General features: G+C 37.1%; 1 protein-coding gene across 1 annotated transcript; it reads right to left on the reverse strand.

The window, feature by feature from the left end:
- Window positions 1-1,227: 1,227 nt before the first annotated feature.
- Window positions 1,228-22,430, reverse strand: grem1 (gremlin 1, DAN family BMP antagonist). The gene is made up of 2 exons (XM_033026938.1): window positions 22,211-22,430; window positions 1,228-4,198 (listed from the first exon to the last, which is right to left on the reverse strand). The coding sequence occupies exon 2, from the start codon at window positions 4,195-4,197 to the stop codon at window positions 3,682-3,684; it is 516 nt and encodes a 171-aa protein (XP_032882829.1). The 5' UTR covers window position 4,198; window positions 22,211-22,430; the 3' UTR covers window positions 1,228-3,681.
- Between the last annotated feature and the right edge of the window lie 981 nt (window positions 22,431-23,411).

Genomic DNA, 23,411 nt, shown 5'->3' on the forward strand with positions numbered 1-23,411 from the left:
TGCAATACACACAAGGTAATGAATCTTTAAAACACTATTGGAAAGTAAACTGAGATCTCTTGCCCTCATTTTCTTTTTAATCGGCAACTGGAAATTGACTGATTTAACATTTTGTTGCTAAGTGCCTATATCATCAGATCATCAGTGCAAGTGCCTTCTATGAGTTTAAAAAGACTAGTTTCTATTGGTAATACAATTACAGGCCCACAACAGGCCACTGAACTTGTGAGTGACGACAGTTTAGAGGTTTGGTTAAGAATATATGATATCATCTTGGAGAAATTATAATATTCGAAAACTAAACAGAAAGTGTATAATATAAAAAATTAGGTCAGCATACTAAGTTAAGAAAACTTGAAAAGTCTGATAGTGGTTTCGTTAGAATTGTGTTATTTTAAAACATACTTCTAACAAAAATGCTCCAACTGAGATAAGTTGTCAAGATCTTTCAAATTAATGTTCATTCTTTTGTCTCGTATGGTGGTAAAAGCCCTTCCTACACGATAAACTCAATATACTAATAAAACTCAATATACTAATAAAACTCAATATACTAATATACTAATAAAACAACTCAACTTCCTACTTTCACAGAAATTATTTTGCATTCAATTTATTGATTTGTCTAAGTCAAAATTAACAACAATTTAAAGTGATTAAATGGTTGATATTACTCTCTGGAGAATATATTTCAGTTACAGTGATGACTTTATTGGCATCTCAAATTTCTTGAAATCTAATAAAAACACTTTGTAAATGTTATAATGATGTGATTGATGGGTCTGTGTAAGTCATTCAAAATATATTTTATAAAGGAGTGTAGTAATATAAGTAAATTGTTTGGTTCCATTCATTTAATGTTTTAAAATCTTTGTTTTTTTTATAATACTGCACCTTTTATCTACCTAGAGATGTACTGAGAGTACAAGCATGTCATAATTGATAATGTTGAATGGAATCTTGTCCGCTAGAATTGTTCTTAATCTTCTTGAATTTCCTGATTAATTTTGATATCTTTGATTTAATCACCATGAATATATGTACTGAACATATCTGATTCAAAAACAATTACACAATGTGTTTTAAAGTACCCACAATGAATGATGGGTTAGAGTCCCTTAGTCGTAAATTCAGTACATTTTATGATGAAAAGAAACCACAGGAGTGAGTAATGTATTAAAATCACAGCAAGGAGCAAATTCCTAGTGAAAATAAAATGGAGCATAGTACTTAGGAAGGTAGTTTTTATTTGTGTACTAACAGTTAACATGCCATATAAAATGCTTGGAATGAAATCTGATTCTGTTTAATTACAATATCTGTGACTTCTTGGTTTTCTTTACTGACCATATCAGGATGAGGCAGTGAAGATAGTCCAACAAAAAAGAAATCTGCAGTACATGCAGTAAAATGAGTACAATTATTACAATGTACAAGTAAGCATAAATACATTCAGTGCTCATTTTTAATATTATTGACTCAAACTAATTAATTGCTACTAATGATGCCTGGCTATACCAAGCAGAATCGTCATGCTTATACTATACGGGAGAGCACGAGGATCATTTATCCGTAATTGTGTTTTCATTCAGTGTGTAATGCTGCTGATGTGCAAGAATTGTAGAACCATGCAATAGAATAACAATGCAGGTGTTCCTTTCATCCCAATTATTTCCATAATTTGATACTACTCGAGAAAGCAGGGAAAAAATGAACAGGATTTATTTCCTTTTCACACCTCAACAAATCTTACTGCTGAAATTTAAAGGGATGTTTTCAAACGCATCAAATTTAGATTCAATTCAGTTCATTAAATTCAACTAGTATTACTTTGAATCTTTGATGCCAATATTTTTGATAAAATGTTGAGATCAGAAATGTTATTGCATTATTCTGAATAGCTATTAAAATAAGTAAAGTCCATCATTCTGATATAAATAACTCATGTTTTAGAATTAATTATGGATGATTTCATATCTTTCTTCCAAAATGAAAATCATTGTGTCATTAACAAAACAAGCACCCATGTGATTAGTACCTGTTCATTTTCTATTATCTTTGTAAATTGCTGACCTATTGTTCTCAAATCTTTCCCTGTACGCTCTAGCCCATGTACTACCTTTGACAAAATGTGAGCTGCTTCTAAATATGCTTTTTTCAACATGAGGAAAGCCCAAAGCTGATTCTCATTCACATTGAAGGAAAGCTTCTGGTTTCTAATTCCCAGTTCTTGATCAATGGTAAATTTGGTCAAAATGAGATGCTTGGCGACAGAACATTAGATACGGTAACCTATATTTCACCATTTTATGTTCACTGTGCAATGATGCTCCATCACAGTGCTTTCTGTTCAACCCAACAATCTAATACTTAACAGCAGTAACAGAAATTACATACAATATATATATATATATATTACAGTAAAAAACAGCAAGTATAATACATACATATACTAAAGGCATTAAATTAAAAGCCAAAATACTGTTGCTTTTTACAACTTTCGTCATTGTTACTATTTTTCATATTTGTTTGCAATGCATAACAAGATATTTTAAGCATGTGAAAAAAACACAGCCATGGGGAGAATACATTTAATTATAATGACTAATGAATGACATTTTGAGCGTTTACCTCGTGTCGTAATGTGCAGTGGTTAGCAATAGTTCTGCTTTTATATAAGCTGTTGTGATTTTCTTTCCAGAAATCACAGCAAAATAAAAATCAGCTGATTGGTATTAAGGATCTATGATCAGCCCTGCCAGATCACCCAGGCAGTGAAGCTATTCATTGTTCCCATAATTTTGCTCTTCACATAGATAATGGACAAGTTCTCTTTTTGCAATATGCGATTGAAAATGTTTATTTATTAGAAACAGCTATTTTTTGCAACATATTAAGTTGGATACTTAATATATTTAAATGGTTTCCTAGTTATTCTGTACATTTATTGAGAAGTTTGAAAGCTTTTGTCCACATCCAATGTTTGATTACAGAGGCACTCTACATTGCTGCTGTTTCCTGCCAGTCAAAACATTCAAAAGATAGGTGTACGGAAGCACACGTTCTTTTCTTGGATGTTTGTTTTTTATTCCTATCATAGAGTCGTACAGCATGGAAACAGGCCCTTCACCCCTACTTGCCCATGCTGGCCAAGATGCCTCATCTACATGTCCTCTCACACTTCCAGGCCAATCACTGAAAGCATTTCTGAGAATGGGTAGCAAATTCCAAAACAGACTACCTGTACTAGATTTTTTTATTAGTTCAAATCCATTTTCAAGTCAACTTTGTCAAGATGGATTATGCATCCTGATTTTAATTAGTATTCAGTAAATTTTATGAATGCAGAATGACCTCCCTTTTGGCCAACAATGTAGTATTATGGGCAACATATGTTGAATACAATCTCACACACTGAAACTGAAATTAATTATGAAATACCCATAACATTCTGAACAAGAGCTTTGAAATAATTATTTAAATATTCATATCCTTCTCTCTGACTATTCACATTCCACACAGTGGAAATTATCTACTTGGGGTTTGGATCGGAATCCAAGTCCTTGAACAAATAAAGGTAATTGAGGATACAAACATGTTTAAATGTATATGTCCCAGAGTTATGACTGTGGTATATTATGTTGCAGGTCATTGAGTTGTGATAGTGGTGTTCTTGTTGCTTTAGTTGAGATCAATGGAAATGCAGCGACACTGTTTAACTCTCTGGATTCTTTTCTTCTTAATTGGTGGCTGTAGGTCAGGGCAATTGAGGGTGACTGTCATGGTGGTGAATCTTTTTGGCTTACAGAAGGAGCAGGACTGGAACGAGCCCTCCTCCTTGCGAACATGCCTTGGTATGTAAAAAGAATTACACTGGCCATAGCAGAACCTATTGATGATAGTGCGACTGTTGCAGCCTTCCTCATGGATGGTTTGCTTGAGAGGCTGTGTTTTACACCAGTCCCGTTTCAGGTACTTCCTCTCAGTGACGTGGAGTGCCTCATGACTCGACTCCAAGACCTCATCCACGTTGCTCCGATTACCCGCCTGCTCCGAATTGTTTGGCTGCCCTTTGTCTGGTGAAGGGATAGCCCCTTGGGAGATGCGATTCCTCTTCTTCCCGGCTCCCTCACTGGTACATAGCAGGAAACACCACAGTAACAGAAAAATGCAGGATGCACATAAAGTTCGGGTCATCCTGAGAAAAGAGAGAAAATGGCGTCAATTATAAATAAATTTTACCCATTCTATGTAACAGAACACATATTGGTGATATTGTTGACTATACATAATTCTTCAGGAAAAGACGCATCTCCTGGAAATCTTTAATTAAAACCACAGTAGAAAATGACAGTACTGCCTGTATTAGTTTGCACCAAAGATACAGAACAAAATAATTTGCCGATTACATCATAGCTTACTACATTAACACTCACATTGTTATGTTTGACTTCCATTTTTGAACTGTAAATGTCTTGAAATTCACTCATATGCAACTAACAATGAAATTACAATTCTTATTGAACATTTTGGCGACATACAGTAGATCAAGATAGATTTGGATTAATTATTATTCTCATCCAACAACTGCTTATACAAAATATACAACAAATCACAATTAATCTGGTAGCAATTGCTTTATAGCAATTTCCAAAAAAAGAGTATCACGCATGAGGTGATCACACCTAATGTGGAATTGGGCTTGGTCTATGAAAATTTTGTTGGGCACACTGGCAATCCCTGCTTATTTCTGCGGTATCCCAAAATATCTCCCAAGGCAAGGGAAGAGCAGCAGGCAGGGGTCGTCATTTGTAAGGTAAAATTAGCACTTTTCCCCTTATTTTGCTTTGGCCACAGCAGCTGCAAGATTCCAGAGCTGGCGAAGTCCAATTGGGTTACAATGGACCAAACCTCTGTTTCAGAGGGTTCACGGGAATATCTAAAATTTGGCACAACCAGTATCGCAACTGATGCCCATTAGATGGTGCTTGGAGTACAAGATTTTAATGCTTAAAAATGGGAGCCATGAAATTCAAATTCTATTCCTATTGACCATTTTACCAGTTGCAAACTCAGTGGTCAATTTGATGTGTTTGGCAAATACAACCTGAACTGGAAAGCAATATGAGATATGTTTCTAATTGTTTATATAATAGAAAGAATAAATCATGAAAATGGGCTGCAGCACAAGGAAAGGACCATTGGCCTTCTAACTGGTATTTCTACAGGTGCAGTGATTGGAAATAACTATCCCGAATCCTATAGAAACAAGGAAGGGTCGTGACCTGAAACGTCACCTATCATGGAATCACAATAATCACAATCACAATAATACTTTATTAGCCAAGTTTGTTTTGCAACATACGAAGTATTTAATTTGCCAAGTCAGTCATACAAATAAAAAGCAACGGAACACACAAAATACATTTCAATATAAACATCCACCACAGTAACTTCTCCACATTCCTCACTGTGATGGAAGGCGAAAATAAAGTTCAATTCTCTTCCATTCTTTGCTCTCCCGCGGTCGGGGGCCTCGAGTCTTCCGTTGACGGAACGATCTTGACTCCCGTAGCCGGCGGCGTTCGGGCCCTCCGCATAAGGGCGCTCAGCTCCTGCATCGGGTGGATGTCAGCTCGCACGCGCCGGGCAATCTGACCCCGGGTCGTGGCTGGTCGAACCTCTGTCGTTGGAGCTCCCGACTCGGCATCTCCCGAGATTGCGAGCTCTCTATGGTAAAGTCTGCAGGCCGCGGTTGGAACGATCCCAGGCAAGGGATCGGCTCTGATGTTAAGTCCATGCCCCGCGGTGGGGCTCAAAGTCAGTCCGAGGAGGCCTCCAGCTCCATCGATGTTAGGCCGCAGAGCGACCGGAGATACGATCCGGAAAACAATCGCATCTCCGGCAAGGTAAGAGACGGAAAGAAAAGTTTTCCCCGACCCCCACCACCTCCCCCCATATAAAACAAACCGGAGAACATCTACACAAACTTTTAAAACACACTAAAAAAATGTTTTAGCAGTCGAAAAATCAGACAGACTGTTGGTGGGGCTGCCAATCGACTGTTGTCAGGGCTGCCAGTCTGAGAAAGGGACATTACCTGTCCATGTTCTCCAGAGATGCTGCATAGACAACTGAGTTACACCAGCACTTTGTGCCTTTTTTGTCCAGAATCATAGAGACATACAGCACAGAAACAGTTTCCATGCTGACCAAGATGCCCCATATACACGAATCCCATCTGCCTGCATTTTCCCCACATTCCTCTAAACATTTCCTATCCATTCACCTGTCCAAATGGGGGAAGAGGGTGATGGGCAGGAGAAGGGGCATAGGGTGAGAGGGAGTAGGGCGCGAGGGGTGAAGGAAACCGCGAGGAAGATGGAGAGGGCACGAGCAGGGCGGAGTGGATGTCCGCAGGGAGAAAGGGGATGCGAGGAGCCCACTTGCAAAGAGCGCACAAAATTGAAACGAGCGTCGCTGCAACAGCTGATGGACGGCACTTCTCTTTTTCACCGCCCACCAGCACAATGGCGTCAGATTTATGTTATTTTATGACATATCTCTCTTTATTTTAGATGATTTTGATAAGCCTACATTAAAGTAAAAATTCCTGGAGTCGAGGAATTATACCAAGTTGAACAATTTTGACTTTTTTCTATAATTTATCGGTAAGTTTGTTAATTTATTTGGATATATGTGAAATATATCTTCGTTGGTCTCAATGTTTTTTGTCTCACCTCCTTTCCATATGCAGGAATTTATTTTACATTATTCTAATTTCCCTTTTTAACTTTTTTTTTCTATCTTTCTTTATCGGTATACGTTGATTTTGATGTACATGCATATTTGATTTCTTTCCCCCTCATGCAACCAATTTTCTTATATTTTGATCAAAGTGTAATTCTTTAAACAAAAAAAAAAATTGTGGCTTTATAAAATATTCTGTTACTTTTGATTAAGCTGAATTAAAGTTGGTTGAAATCAGTTTATTCATAACGTGTCTAAAAAGTATGAGATAAGTGAATAGAGGTAATATTCATATTTATCAACTTCAACCATTTGCTAACTATAAACCTCATTTATTCTTGTGGCAAACTGTTCATTAATCTATTGATGCATACAATTGAAGAAGTCTTGAGGAATTGCTGTAACATATTTTGTCAGCTGTACACACTGCAATTTTGCTGTGCTGATAGTGATAGGGAAACTAACATTTGAAGTAGTGAATGGAGAACCGTCTTGAATTATATTAAGAATTTGAGCATTGTGTGGAGTTGCACTCAGCCAGTCAAGGGGAGATTCAAAAGGTTTTGGGATATCAGAGGTGAATAGCTTGTTACACATAATTAAAACTCAAAAACACTTTCCATTGGATCTTCTAAACTAAAGGGCAAAGTGTTTTCCATTAGACAATTCCAAGCACAAGGATCGGTATTGTGCCCATTGTTGTTTGTCATCTCTATCAAAGATTTGGATGAGAATGTACAAGGCATGATTAGTAAGCGCGCAGGTGACACTAGAATTGAATATTGTAGACCGTAAAAATGGTTATCAAGAATTACAGCTGGATCTTGATCAACTGGGCAAGTGGGCCGAAGAATGGTTCATGGAGTTTAATTCAGATAAGTATGAGGTGTTGTATTTTTGTGATGTCAAACCAGGGCAGGACCTTCACAGTGAAGGCCATGGCTCTGGGGAGCGTTGTGGAGCAAAGAGATAGAGAAGTACATAGTTCCCTGAAAGTAATGTCACAGATAAATGGGATGGTGATTAAGGCTTTTGGTACATTGGCCTTCATCTGTCAGGGATTTGAGTATTGTATTTGGAAAGTTATGTTGCATTTCTTAGAGTATTGTGTTCAGGTATTGGTTATTCTACAATAAGAAACATGCCATTATGCTGGAAATAGGGCAGAAAATATATACAAAGATCTTACCTCACACAGAGGATAGTGGGTATATGGAACAAGCAGCAAGTGGAAGTAGCTGAGGCAAATACAACAACAACATTTAAAATACATTTGGATAGATACATGGAAAGAAAAGGTTTTGAGGGATATAAGCCAAGCACAGGCAAAATGGAACTAATTTAGATGTTAAAAATTGAACAAAACTTTGAGTTTTGTATTTGCACAGAAACCAATTACAGACAGTTATGTGGGGCAATGTCAGCAAAGTACACACAATTTTTATTCTCCATTGGTATTAACAATGTCACACATTCGATTTTGTAAGCAAGTACCCATGGTTTGCTTGATAATAATTCCTTTTTCTATTATTTGCTTCTTCGTTCGTATCTTCCATAGATTGCTTTCTCACTCACTTCCAAAAGTGTTATTAATAGTCAAATGCATTGCCTGAATTACAGTCAGATACACAATACAGAATAAATTCATATCCAAACAGATTCAAATTTAAGGATTAACTTGCACTAAAAGCATTGTTTTGGTATTAAGCAATTTTGCTTTTGCCATGCAAGATTTGACTCCTAAGAAATTAGATGTGACAAAGGTGTTGCCTTATTTGCTTTGCTTTGATTTGATGTTATGAATTAATCTGGTGCAGTAGCAATCCTGGTTTTATAAAGTGCTGAAGACCTAAATGTTTGAAAAGTTGCCAGTTTTCTGGCCTTTGCTGACTAATTGTTTATGTTGTAAATGGTGGGAGGTAGCTATTTTCACCCTTTAATTTTGGGCTTACTCTGGGCATGGGTGTCACATTACAAACCAGTTTAGACAGTCAATCAAAACATGGTTCTGCATGGCTGAAACTGTAATTAACAGCCAAAGTAAATTGAGCCCAGAATAATTGGAAGAAAATTGGAGCATCCCGAAGAAATCCATGCATCACAGGGAAAACATGCAAACTCCACGCTAAACAGCACCTGAGTTTGGGATCGAACTTGGATCTCTGGTGCTGTGAGGCAACAGTTCTACCACTTACAACAATGTGCCATCCTGTATGTAAAAATAAATCTCCATAAAATCCCTTTAAAATCTTCTACCTCATACCGTAAACCAATGTTGTCTTTTTGATGTGCTTACAGTGGGAAAAAAGATTCTGGCTATTTACCCTATCTGTGGCTCTTATAATTTTACTTATCTCTATCATGTCAACACTCTGCCTCCTTCACTCCAGGGATAAAAAGCACAATCTATCTAATTTATTCCCAGTACTAAAATCTTTAATTCCTGACAAAATCCTGGTGAATCTTGTTTACACTCTTTCCGGTACAACCTTTCCTGGTTAGCCGGTGAATGCGTTTCACAAGCCATAAGAAGTGAGAACAAGTTCAGAAGTGAGAACAAGTCCCTCAAACCTACTCCGCCATTCAATAGGATGACGCCTGGTAGAATATCCACACGTATACGTTCTTGTCCTTTTCACTTTACCCTTGCTTACTGATTAAAAATCCAATTGTCTCAACAACAATCAGTTTTATTCGTCACTTGCACATAAAGTGCAAGTGAAATGAATTTGCCAGCAGTGGTACAATGAAAAATAACACACAAAAACACAATAAAAATTTAACACTCCGACATTTAACAATCTGACTCTTATCCCACTGGGCCAGATGTCAAATAATAATGAGACAGAGTACAGGAAGGAGATGAAGAACCTCATAACCTGATGCCAAGACAACAACCTCTCCCTCAATGTCAGCAAGACAAAGGAGATTGTGACTGACTTCAGGAAGCGAAACAGCACACTCCCTGGTATACACTGATAGCACCAAAGCAGAGATGAACAAAAGCTTCACGTTCTCAAGAATAAATATCACCAGCAATATGTCCTGGGCCAGCCACATCGGAGCTATGGCCAATAAACCACACCAATGTCTCTACTTCCTTAGAAGGCTTAGGAGGTTCGGCAAGTCTCCAACAACCCTCACCAACCTCTACACATACACCGGAGCAATCATGTTATTGAGATGCATCACAGTGTATTTTGGGAACAGCTCTATCCAACACCATAAGACATTGCAGAGAAATATGGACTTCGCACAGACCATTCCTCAAAGCAACCTCCCTTCCATTGACTCCATCTGTACTTCTGCTGCCTTGGCAAGGCCACTAGCATAATCTCACCTTGGACACTTCTTCTTCTCCCCTCTCCCATCGGGCAAGAGGTAAAGCTTAAAAACGTATACCTCCAGATTTAGGACCAGTTTCTTCCCAGCTGTTATCAGGCAAATGAACTGTCCTCACACCAGCTAGACCGCAGTCCCTATTACTCACCTACCTCATTGGAGACCTTTTAAACCATATCGGACTTTATCTAACTTTATTTTGCACTAAATGTTGTGTCCTTTATCTGTACACTGTGGACAGCTTGATTGAATTTTGTATGTTATGGTCAGATAGTCTCTCATTATTGAATGAATTCCCAACCGGCTTAATTCATTGTCATGATAAATATCTGGGATTATGTTGCATATTTTCCAAACTGTCTCCAATTAAATAATATTGTTAAAAACCAGGGGACCCAATATTACTTGCAGAACTCTAGATGTAGTTATTTGTGCAGTCGCAGTATGGCTTCCCTAGTTTTGTATTCCAACCCACTTGAAATAATCGTTAACCTTGCATTATCCTTCTCATACTGCCTGTACCACAGTGCTAGCTTTCTGTGTTTCATACACAAGGATCCCCAAATCCTTTTGTGCTGCATCTTTCTGCAGATTTTCTGTCCAAAATGAACAACTTCATATTTTCGCACATTATACTCCATCTGCCTTTTAATATTCATTTCAAATTGTCTGTAACATTGTACTGCAAGCATTGTACTAAAGCGCTCCCATAATGCTGTGTGTAGGGAGATATAACAATCCTACACATCTGAGTGAATAGATGGGACAGAGAGGTGTTAAAAACCAACCACATCTGGAGTCACATATAGGCCAGGCTACGTGGGAACAATAGATTTTCTAGCATTAAAAATATTTGATGAACCTGAGAGGTTCCATCATTACTAATAATTAGTTTCTTAACTGCAGATTTGTTGCATAAATAACATTTTTGTTCAATTACATTTATTGCCCAACTACCATGGCGGTATTTGAACATATATTATTCATCTGTTTAGATGAAGGGAAGAATTCCCTGGCTTTAAAATAAAACAGAAAATGCTGGAAATACTCAATGGATCAGGCAGAGCCTATGGAATGAGAAAGCAAATTAATGCTTCAGTTTGATGACCTTTAACCAGATCTGGGAAAAACTGGATAAAACAAGTTCTTAATAGCAGAGAAAAGGCGGTGTGAGAAGTAAAAAAAAAAAACAGGATGGGGGTATGTAATAAATTGGATGGCAGAAGAATTGTAACATAAAAGGTGTGTAGGAAGGAACTGCTGATGCTGGTTTACACCGAATTTAGACACAAAGTGCTGGAGTAACTCAGCAAGACAGGCAGCATCTCTGGATGGAAAGAATGGGTGATGTTTCGGGTCGAGACCCTTCGTCAGACTCAAAAAAGGCCGGTGGTTTGAGATAATAAAAATCTTGGGAAGGTCAAAATGTAAAAGAATACTGAAAGTCTGAAATAAAATGCCAAAAAAATCATCTTACATAATTCAATGTATCATTCAAACTGCCAGTTAGTAAGGTGCCTAGATGGAAGAAAAAATGTTGTTCCCCAAGCTTGCTTTGAACATCACTGTAGTGCAGTGTAGAATGCCAAAGAGAGGAAGATCAGCAAACGTGAGGCAGATAATTAAAGGACACTTGAAGCTCATGATCATGCCTGTGGCTTAAGGGAAGTGTTACACAAAACAGTCCCCCAATTTGACATGTAAACCAGTCCACATCCCTTCCACCAGGTGAGGGTGGACCACTGTAATTAGTGTTTTTACATTGGCAGTATTTTTTAACATAATAATAAGGGCAGAAACATTTACAGTTAAACCTGGGTTAATAAAATAAGAATTGTTCATTTGACTGAAATTATTCTTTCAAGCCCCAAACACAACTATTCATATTGATTATCTGCGTTTCATTTTCATGAAAATCTGGCATGAAATTCCAAACTTGGATTTTCTTTTATAAAAGAAGCCTAATTCTTTTTAAGGTCACATTTATTTTTGAACACAAAGTGTTATTGTGGACAGAAATTAATGCGGTTATTGAATAAGTAATAACCTTTTGGCAAATTTGTCCATGTTGTAATGTGAATTCAAGGAAGTAACCTAGAAGGGTCTTGACCCGAAATTTCACCTATTTATTCGCTCTGTAGATGCTGCCTCACCCGCTGAGTTTCTCCAGCATTTTTGTCTACCTTTAAAACTTGCATCAGTTGCTGAACTGCCAAAGATACAGAAAAAAAGGAATGACAAATATTTAAATTTCTAGTATGGTGTTTGTCACAAATGTAACTATTTAAAAGTTATATATTCTTTACCTATTTTCAAAATTACTCATGACATGTCTTAATAAAATAATCTCCCACATGCTGATTTTATTTTAATATAAATAACAAAATAGGTTGTAAAGGCAAAAACAGAAGAAAAAAAAGCTACTGGGATTTTCATTCTCTTCCTATGTATTGTGCATTGACACTGTAGCTTTATCTCCATTTCCCAATTTGCCTGGCCATCCCAATTTGCCTGGCCATCCCAATGATCATTCTTTGAATAAAGAAATCCTTCCTGAGAATAGGCCTGTAACGTCTGATAGAAATGTATCACAGGTGATTCAAAATGCCAAGATTTGTTTCAAAACGCTTTACAAGTTTATATTCAAATTACAGTAAATTAGCAGTTTAGCATAATTAAGGATTAAAATGTATTCTAATAAAATGAAGATTGACAATATCAGCACAGTTATTACACATGCTTAGATGATTCTGGTTAAAATTTAAATTCATTATTTTTGCCTTCTTCTGTGGGCTGGGGACATTTACTCTATTCATGATAAATTAACAGGAGAGAGGGGAAATTAGTTCCCTGGTCATCATCCATAGTTCAATAGATTGGAGTATACGTGAATACTTGCATAGGAAGAAAAGTTAGACCTAGCAAAAGTAATAATTTTATTTGAAAAGAGGGGAAGAAAACAGAAGCAAAGAAGTTTTGATTAATGTGGCAATGTAAAATACAAGACATCCTAATTGTGGTGATTTTAAGATTAATACTGTGATTGGTTTGGATTGTTTCATTCTATTTCGAGTCAATGTTGAAAATAAAATATTTAATGGGCAAATGTTCACATTGCTTTCTCTTCAACCAAATCAAAAATTTCAAATGCATGTTACAATTTTTCACTATTATTTCAGTATGAGTAACTGAAATGTACTGTATTTTGTTCAGAGCTCATATGAATGGATATTAATAGATGAAGAATTTCTAAGAAAATTTTACCATTAAACACATTTGGAAAGACCTATGTGTGAAAAACATGTATTGCCCGAGGCAGTGCATGCATTTATTGCCCCCTTGAGCACCGATTGATTTCAATAGGAGACACAATCCAGATGTGTTAGAAAAAAATTTATTACCCTCTTGAACTACTTATTGTTTTCAATTACACATCATTTGAACTGGGTCTGTACAATGAGTCTAAATAAAGTATATTGCTAGCCCATGTTAGACTTTCCTCTGTGATAACTGCAGGATGATATATGCAATAATGTCATTTTGATTTCTAGAACATGATAGTTTTATTTGTTTGCTATAAGTTCTAAGGTTCTTATTTTAAAAAATGCTTAATGATGATGGGCTTTTTATTCAGTACATAGAAGTTTCCATTCTTCAAAAAGTATCACCAAATCCAAATAATGTATTAATGTTAAGTATAAAATGCCCATGTACTAATCTTAAACTACATTCAAGGCACATTAAACTACATTCCAGTTCATTATATTAGCTGCCCCCTTGGGTCTATAACCATTATTACTTGTCAATTAGTCTTTTTGTGAGACTGGGTCCCAATGGAAAAATTCTCCTGTATTTTTTTTAAGTGCCAATCCACGAAAGCAAATGATGATGATGGGTTTTTTTTCAATGTTATTATTGATACAAAGGTATAATCAAACCTAGATCTGCACTTTCATTGTTTCATGTTCAATAAACATATTTGTGTATACCTTTTGGTGTTGAATATTCCCAGTACCAATTAGGTTTACCCCGATAGGTTTACTGAATAAAATTGATATTCACTGGTGAACCAGAACCATTATTACTGGCTTCACCAGAAGGTTATCTGTGTTAACCAGTTTCTGTGTTGCGAGTAGGTTGCATAGTTTGCATCTGCCTTTTCTTGAATGCAGAAAATTAAAGCATGATCAAAGTGAAATGTTTAAGATAAAGGAGAAACTATTTCCACTTGTCTAGAGCAAGGGGCAAGACTTAAAATGATAGGTTAGGTGTTCATAGGTGATGTAATCAAACTGTAGTTAAAGATTATTTTGGTTTTATTTTAATGCCTCGTCCGAAGGATGGCATCTTCAACAATCCAGCATTCCCTTGGTATGAAATGCCATCTTGGATTACATGCTTGCGTGAAACCCTCAACCTTCTGCCTCATCCACTAAATATTACTCCCAAGATTGTGATTGCTAATTCCAGTTATAAATAAGAAATAAAATCAACAAATAGTTTTCATTACACTTTGAGATGGATACAAAGTGCTGAAGTTACTCAGCGGGTCAGGCAGCATCTCTGGAGAAAAAGGATGGGTGATGTTTCAGGTCAGGACCCTTCTTCATAGATTTAATAGATCCCCACAGCACCCATTGTCGACAAGTAGCATTTGCCAATAATCATCGCAACTAGTCATCAATATCTGAAAATAACACAATCATCTGTTGGGTTTTTTTCTCTCCCACCCCAAAAGAAATGATAAAACTTTGCCTTTATGATGCAACCATGATTGGGGAGGTGTGCTGAAAATATGCATTACATGGTTTCACAGTGGAGCACTCTGAAATAGCCTACTTAAACGAAAAAAACATTTAATGCTATTAGCATAAGAAAAAACATGTCCTTTCTCCATAAACAGTAGCTGAAGATCATCGGCCAACCAATTCTGATAAATAAACTAAATACTGTGTTACCCGGGACATAATGAACATTACACTTTGCATAAAGCTGCTAACAGATTTAGACACATGAGACTTTTGAATATTTATGTATTCATTGAACATTGGGATATATGCATATAACCCAATTTTTTTTAACAATTTCCCTAGAAAACCTTAAAATACACCTTTCCAAATTGCATAGATTTTTTTATTAATCGCTTGTTAGCTGGCCTGTTGCACATTACAGACACTGTGTGTTCTTTCATTATTTCACATTTTAATAATGCTACTCATAACAGAAAAACATAGATTTAATATACATTTTACTGCTCAGCTAAGTTGCTATCATTAATCAATGCTCTTGAAGCCATTGTTTTACTTGCAGTACAATGTTTCTATTGTCAATGTGCAACTTGGAAGATAACATGCAAGTGATAATGTTCCCTTCTGCAGAAGTCCTTGTCCTTGGTGGTAGGAGAAATAAGTTTGGGGGCAGGATTGTCATTGGAGAAGTCTAGGTGAATAACCACAGTCCATTTGTGTGCATTACTGTGCTGCAAATAGAGCAAATGAATGTTTTGGGTTACAGATGGATGTAGTCAAGTCTGCTGCTTTGTCATAAATGGTGTCAAAGTTCTTGGGTATTGTTGAAGCTGCTTTCATCTAGGCAAGTTGAATTCACTTCATCGTGCTACTGACTTATACCTTGTAGATGGTGGAAAGGCTTGGGTGTCTGGGGAGGGGAGTTGCTCGCGTTGCATTATTTAGCCTCTTACCTACTTTTATAGCCGCAATATTTATGTGACAGGTGTAGTTAAATCTTTGTTCTTTGTTCAGTAATGACTTCCAGGGTGTTGAAAGTAGCAGACTTGGAGTTGGTAATGCTTATTAATGTCAAGGGTATTTAATTAGACGCTTTCGTTGGAGACTGTCATTGTCTAGCAGTTTTATGATGTGAATAAGTGAATGCCCTTAATCGGCCCATGTCTGATTATTGTCAAGGACTTTGTGTGGATTGCTTCATTTGCTCAGGAGTTGCAAATTGAATTGATCATTATGCAAGCATCAGTGAACATTCCCATTTCCGATCTTATGATGGTAAAAAGGTCATTGATGAAGCAGCTTAATGATATTTGGGCCTTAGATATTGGCTTGAGGAACTTCTGCAGTGAAGTACTGGGATGGAATGATTGATCTCCAATAACCCCAGGTACCATTTTTTAGGTTATGGATATCTCCAACCATTGGAGTGTTGTTCCCTTGGTGCATATTGACGTGTTCCCAAGGCTTCTTGATACCACACTCAGTCAAATGCGAACTTGATGTCAAGGACAGTTATTCTCACCTTACTTCTTGAATTCAATTTTATGGACCATATCTGGACCAAGGCAGTGATGACATCTTGAGCTAAATTGTCCTGGTGGAACTCAAACCGAGTGTCAGTAAGCAGTTTATTACTGTTTATAACATGCCAATAACATCTTCCAGCATTGTGCTAATGTTTGAGAGTGGAAGGAACGGATAATTATTAGTTGGATTGGATTTGTCCCCCTTTCTTTTGAATGAGACCTGCATAGTAACATTTCTATGTGGTCCATAGATGATGTTGTAATGGCACATGAACAGATTGGATAGTGGTTCTTCTTGCACAAGTCTTTGGTATACCACCTGGGATGTGGTTGGGTGCTATAATCTGTGCTGAATCAAATCAATTCCGTATATATCATATGGAGTGAATAAAATTGGCTGAAGCCTGGCTTCTGTGATGGTGGGGATCTCCGAGGAAACTGAAAAAAGATTATCCATTCAGGACTTCTGAGAAAGCTTTATCCTTGACCTCAAATGCTGGGCCCCGCCATCATTGAGGAAGGAGACATTCTTGGAACCTCCTCTCAGCTGTTTAAACAGCCACCACTATTAATGATGAGCTGAAGCAGTTCTACGTATCTTTGATCTAATTTGTTAGTTATGAAATCATTTGGCTGCTATATTTGCTCTTTGGTCAGCATCTTCATCATGTTATTATCTCATTGGCTGGTGTTCATCCCAGCACAACCTTCTGCACTCCTCATCGATCCACTGGCTTGATTGTAACCATAAAGTGAGGGATATCCCAAGAATATGCTGGGTTGCAAGTTGCAATAATGTGCTTTGCTGCTACCACTGCACAGTGAAAGGAGACCCTGGGTAGGCCTTTTTCTCCATGAGTACTGTGCAGTCACCACTTCTACAAATGCTATCACGGATAAATGTGTCTGCCATCAGCAGGCCTGCATAGGCAAGATCAAGTAACAATTACCTGCCACAGACCCAGTCTAGCAACATATACCTTCAGAATTAAACCAGGTGTCAGTGCTGGAGCTGGCAAGGCATTCTTGATGATGGGCATTAAAGTTCCCCACCGGGAAAATATACTGTACTTTTATTGCTTTCTGTGCCTCTTATAAGCGTTCCATATGAAGGAACTCTGGTTCGTCAGCTGCAGAAGAATGGTTGGTAATGACCAAAGGTGCAAAAAGGACAACATGTGCAATAAATAGCAAAGATCTAAGCATTCTTATTAAGCAATGGATCAAATCAAACCTCTGCAGAATGATTACATCTAATTATGAAAGGTCAAAGATATTTAAACAGCTATGGAAAGGAGGCTCCAAGAATGTCCCCATCCTCCGCATTAAGGTTGATGGTGAATGGTCCATCATGTTTTTTTCGCTCTGTTTTAATAGTACAGCTGGTTGGCATGTTAAGCCACTCCAGAGGGCAGATCTGTTGGTTTCGACCTGAAATGTCACCAATTCCTTTTCTCCCGAGATGCTGCCTGCCCGTTGAGTTACTCCAGCATCTTGTATCTATCTTCGGTGTAAACCAGCATCTGCAGTTCCTTCCTAACATGGACATGAGTTGACTTTATATTCAAGAGGTAATTTGGAAGATGCTATCGGAGTTCCTCATTTGTACATGTCCTACTGGGTAACTTCTGAAAAGCAACAGCGGACGGCGCTATAGAGATGTCTGTCCTCTTTGTGGTTAAAAACTATAAGGTAAGATAAAAAATAATGTACATTGGGACTTTGGAGATTGACCTATATTGTTTGAAATGTTATTTTAAATGACTCAAAACTATATCCCACTGGCAACTGAAAGTGAAGTTTCCGTACTCCATTACTGATTTGAATTGAATATGGCAACACTACGAAGGCAAAGTCACTACATTTAAGTTGGTTTAAAGAATAATTGTTATTCTCCACTAAAATGTGTGGTAGATGTCAGTTTGCAATGCATTGGTCTGATGTTGTAAATCTAGCACAACACATATCACTTTAAGGTGGTGCAATAGTGCTTTGCAGGTATCAACTCACCATTACATTTGATGGACCCTATATATAGGAGGCTGCTTAAAACAGTCATACACTGAATTATGTAATAAATCTGCAATATCCAATAGCATTTATCCTTCTTCTGGTATTTGTACAATGCTGGACATCTAGAATTCAATTACAAAAGCCAAGGGTGAAAATACAATTTGACTGATCAATAAACATCATTTTATCCATAACAATTTTAAATCTAGTTTGCACATCATTCTGCACAACTTCTGCAATGTGTGCAATGTTTTAAATAACTAAATATCATGTAAATTAAAATAGGCTGACAGGTTTTGAAAGTGCACATTGATAGGATTGTGAAATATTTGGAAGAAAGTACAACATATTGCTTTGCCATTAATATTAACCACAATATGTAATAAATTAAAACACTAATTATTCTATCCAGCTGTGCACTCAAGTTTGCATTATGGTCTAATCTTAAATTTAAAGTCAACAATGGAAATTATTTCCACCTATTACATTTCATTCCCCAGTTAAACCAAAGTAAATCTCTCCACATTATTTAATTGTAAAAGTCCATTGTTGAATTATCTTTTAAACCTTGAACTATTGATATGAATAACACTCATGTGTCATCAATAGTACAATATTTAATATTGTAAATAAAACTGTGATTTTCATTATTCCAAATATTTTAACCTTTGAGACTTTAAACTATTGTTTCCTTCACTCAGAGTTAAATACTACCAAATTATATCTTCATATCTTAACATTTTTAGTCCATTTGAAGGTTTAAAATAAGGTAACAGTTCTACCAAAATAGAGGGAAGATCTGATATAGGATTTTAGTCTTTTTCACCTAATGTTAGTTTCCAGACTACAATGTCTTTGATACGTTTAGAGTGAGCGGCATTTAAAGATTGGTCAAGAATCTGCATGACTCAATGCAAAAGTGTGACTTCACTGTCGTCTGAATTTATTAGCTGCAGGTTATTGAAATTACTCAATAAATGGAGCAGTACTGCAGTAGGTTGGAAACAGGAGAAAATAATCTGACAAAAATATTGGAGATTCAGATATGGCATTGAAATCTGATTCATTCTTGATAGATTAGTGATTATATTATAAAGCCGATAAACTCCATTCTTAAATTAAAAATATAACTGTTCATCCCTTGAAAATGGACAAAATATGAATATCTGAGTGATTAAATTTTGTCTCCAGAGAGAGCACATCCATTCTCACTAACAGAAGCATTGATAATTAGGATCTTGAAAGGTTGATGAAATTTTAACTGCAGCTTCTATTTCATCTATCAATAATGTTTTCCATTTTCCAACCACTGATGTGTGCCATTTAGTTAAAAAAGTAACTAATCTGTTAAAAAGCATTTAAATTAATAATTTATCGACACTGAATTAAGATATAAACCATATCATGATATCTATGACTAAATTACAGAGAAGCCAAAATTCATTTGCATTAAACTCCACACGTAAATTAATTACATCATTACTAGATTACAATGAAACACTAATCTTAGAGTAAACCCATTCAAAAATTTGTTTTCATATTTGATCCATCTAAAAGAACCAACACAGAACAATGCAAAAAATGTAAGAATGGCTACGGAGAGGCTGATATAAATAATACAATGAAAGGGTTAGTTTGGTCATCGTTTTATTGGATTTTCTATGGCCATGAAATTACAAATTATCAAAAGGTCATTTGGGGCAAAAAATAAGAAGATTCATGTACAGAAGTGACAAGTATATTTAAAATAATTGAGTACAGGTTATTGTTATTCATGCATAAAACTTGGAATTTCAGCGTTTTATTACAGTAAATATTCACTTAATTCAACGTGTGATTGCTTAAAATGCTTTAAAACATGTCTACGTTAAATTGTGTTTCACATTTCTGGGTTGGAAGTAAGATTTTAATCCTGTGCTATTGTGCAATTATATATATTTTTTAAGTTATCAATCGTAACATTCCCATTTTTATAACCTGAATTGTTTAACGGTCACATGAAGACTTGTTTTAAAAGATAATGATCAAACGTTTTTGTTACTCGTTTGTTGAAGAGCAAGGTCGGATATCTCCTAGAAATATTTTTGGATACCGCAAAGCCTGTAAAAATTACGCTGAGCTGCAAAGAGCCAAAGCAACGGCTTTATGTTGATCTAATCTGTTCAGCAACAACCCGGACTAGTGTGAGTGGGTTCACTTTTCCTTTGAACTTTACCATGCTGGCATTCCGTATTGACTTTGTGGTTTAATGCAACCGGAGATGCGGTTTGTATTTTGGACCGTGTCGCTGGCGAGTGGCATAAGGGTGAATATGATAAATTGAACAGTTCTATATAATTTGATACATTAACCGAAGATGGGAATACTAAAGAATGCCCCCGCCCCCTAAAAAAAGAAAAAATACTTGGAGATCTTAAGAAGAGAAAACAATTTAATTCTGATCAGAGGATATCGAAAAATAGCATGGACACCACGAATGGGACTCCTTTACAGAGAAAGGATTTGAATTGTGTTTTAATATTTCTTTAACTGTTCCGGACCCGTTCGGGTCAATGCATGGCATGAGTTTTGACAACAGATCTGCCCTCCGCCCCTTCCCTCATGAGGCAAATCGCATGCTTCATTCCCATACGTGCTGCAATCTCCGCGATTTCCCTTCACTGATCTCCCGCACTCACTAGCAATAGAAGTCGCGAATGAAGCTACAAAACCACTCTATTCTAAACAGTAGGGCGTATGCACCGGGCCTTTCTGGCAGTACATCTGCAAATCGAATCATTTTGTACCCTATCCTGAAACGTGTCGAATGTCCCACTTCTAACACAAATCATGATGATGAGATAGTGGGGGACTGTAAGCAGCGACGAGAAACTCAACTGCGGGGGGAGCTAAACCCAAGGCACAACGTATAGCACGAGAAAACAAAACCTGTAGAAATAGGAAATAAGTGGAAAAAACGCACATTGTGTCGCACAGCACAGCACAAGAAACTGGAAATATAGGGGCGGGGTGAGGGGGGAATAGATAATACAAATGAAGCTGTGAAAGATGTTGAGTGTTAGGCCTGAGTATTGTATACCAAGCGAATGTTGAAGGAGAGCAATATTAGACCAAAGGGCAAAAAGCAACGACCACACGGATCATTGGCTTTTGTGAGCTCCTGCGGTTTATATTCATTTGTCTGCCGATTATACCTGACCTCTGGGAGAGAGAAAACGGCAATGTGACTTGAGGTTTAGACCACAACGATGAAGTAAAAAAAAAACTGTTACAGAGTACCACCCGAGTGATTAGAACCACGGCGTTATGAACCCGAGTGAATACAAATTAGTCGACATAAATATTGAACTGCTATCTTCTGTTAATAAACATATATCAATGTGATAGTCGCCAGTCCGCCGTGCTCGGTGCATTTGACTGTGATTTGATGTTATATAGCTGAAATCAATTGCCTAGGTCGCCAGACGGCAACCAAAAATAGTTGAGCAAAGAATGTTTGGACGCTCCCATCGATCAGGTGATTTATGTGTACAAAACCAACCACCGCAGTTACACTGTCCACACAGGCTCTCCACCCCCGAACGATGCACGCGGATGGCAATTTAAGGGGGAATCAACACAGCTCACAACGTAAATCGTCCGAGGTATAAAGGGGGAGAAGGGGGAGTTAAAAGTTCAAAAGCACTCAGGAAAGGAAAATTAAACCGAGCGCCAATATAAAATGAAACTGAACTGTGAGCAGCTTGTCTCGGTGCACGCTCCGCTGCAGATATCCAGCTGGACGTACAGATCTCACCCGTGGCTGCAAAAAGCACCAAGTTTTTGATTTACCTGTCCTGCGATCGCTGTGCAGTCACCGTCACGGCTGGCTGAAGTTTCACGCAAAAGGCGGGATACTGTCGAAAATAGAAAAAGTTCTGGATACTGATGCCTCCATAGAATGAACCGCTGATTTGCGGTGCAATTTCTTCCCGAGTCGACAGTCATATTTAAAAGCCAGGAAGTCTCCAAACCCTCTCGCGATCATTGGCCAGAACGTTTGGAATCGCAACAGAATTAATCCGCCCACTGATCGAAATCGGATCCTGGATTAGTTTCACACTACGGCCAATCCCAATATTTGCAACTATTAACCCTTCGTAAAACATTGCCGGGGTTGGTAGATCTGTAGCCTAATTATTGAAATTGAATATGAAAATAAATTACAAAATAAATTCATATAACACATATTGCAAACTCCATTGAAGATGCGCTATATTTGTATGACTGCATCCCCACACATTAAAATGCAAGTATCCTAAAGTATAACGATGGCAGGCTAATGAACGCAGCCTTGATAGGGATATCAAGCCATTGGGGATTTTCTAAACAAATATTTTGAGATCAGTTTTAATGAATTGAAACCCATGTATTTTCCTAATTTTTATTTGATCATGTCTTCCCTCAAAAGGTTTGAATAATATTACCAGCATAAAACTGACATCATCGTCAATCTCGCTTAGTAGTAGTGGTAATATTTGATTCGGTGAATTTCCCTGCTTTGTTTATTTGTGCGCCGAATTAATTCCTTACTTTAGAGTGATGACAACAGCAAAACTTTTACTCTAGATTTAAAATACCCCCCCACACACACACACAAAATGCGTGTTGTCCCACCGACTGGGAGAATTAGTACGGGAACTGATCTTTGTACGGTATATGAATATATTCGATGTATTTCAATGTTCAGATTTTGTGAGTAGTTTAGGATATCAACTCTACTCCTCTTAGCCTCTAATCTCCACACCGACCTGTCTTTTAAACAAGCGAGATCCACAGCAAACTCTTCAAAATCACTTAAAATACCTTTTGTGGAACATTTAGAATCGGATCGGAAGGTTATTTTTGAACGTATTCATGAGGAAACTTCATTTAACGCTTGTAAATATTTTTCTTTAGAAAATCATCCTTCCACATTCCCCGAAATCCACTTTCGTTGTTTTGTTATCTTGACGACTTTCCAGTTTATTCTTCCAATCCACGATCCCACTTA

Source organism: Amblyraja radiata, chromosome 9 (assembly GCF_010909765.2).
Source record: "Amblyraja radiata isolate CabotCenter1 chromosome 9, sAmbRad1.1.pri, whole genome shotgun sequence".
Classification (NCBI taxonomy): domain Eukaryota; kingdom Metazoa; phylum Chordata; class Chondrichthyes; order Rajiformes; family Rajidae; genus Amblyraja; species Amblyraja radiata.

Coding starts and splice junctions, on each gene's coding strand:
- grem1 (XM_033026938.1), bottom strand. CDS start 4,197: ATGACCCGAACTTTATGTGCATCCTGCATTTTTCTGTTACTGTGGTGT.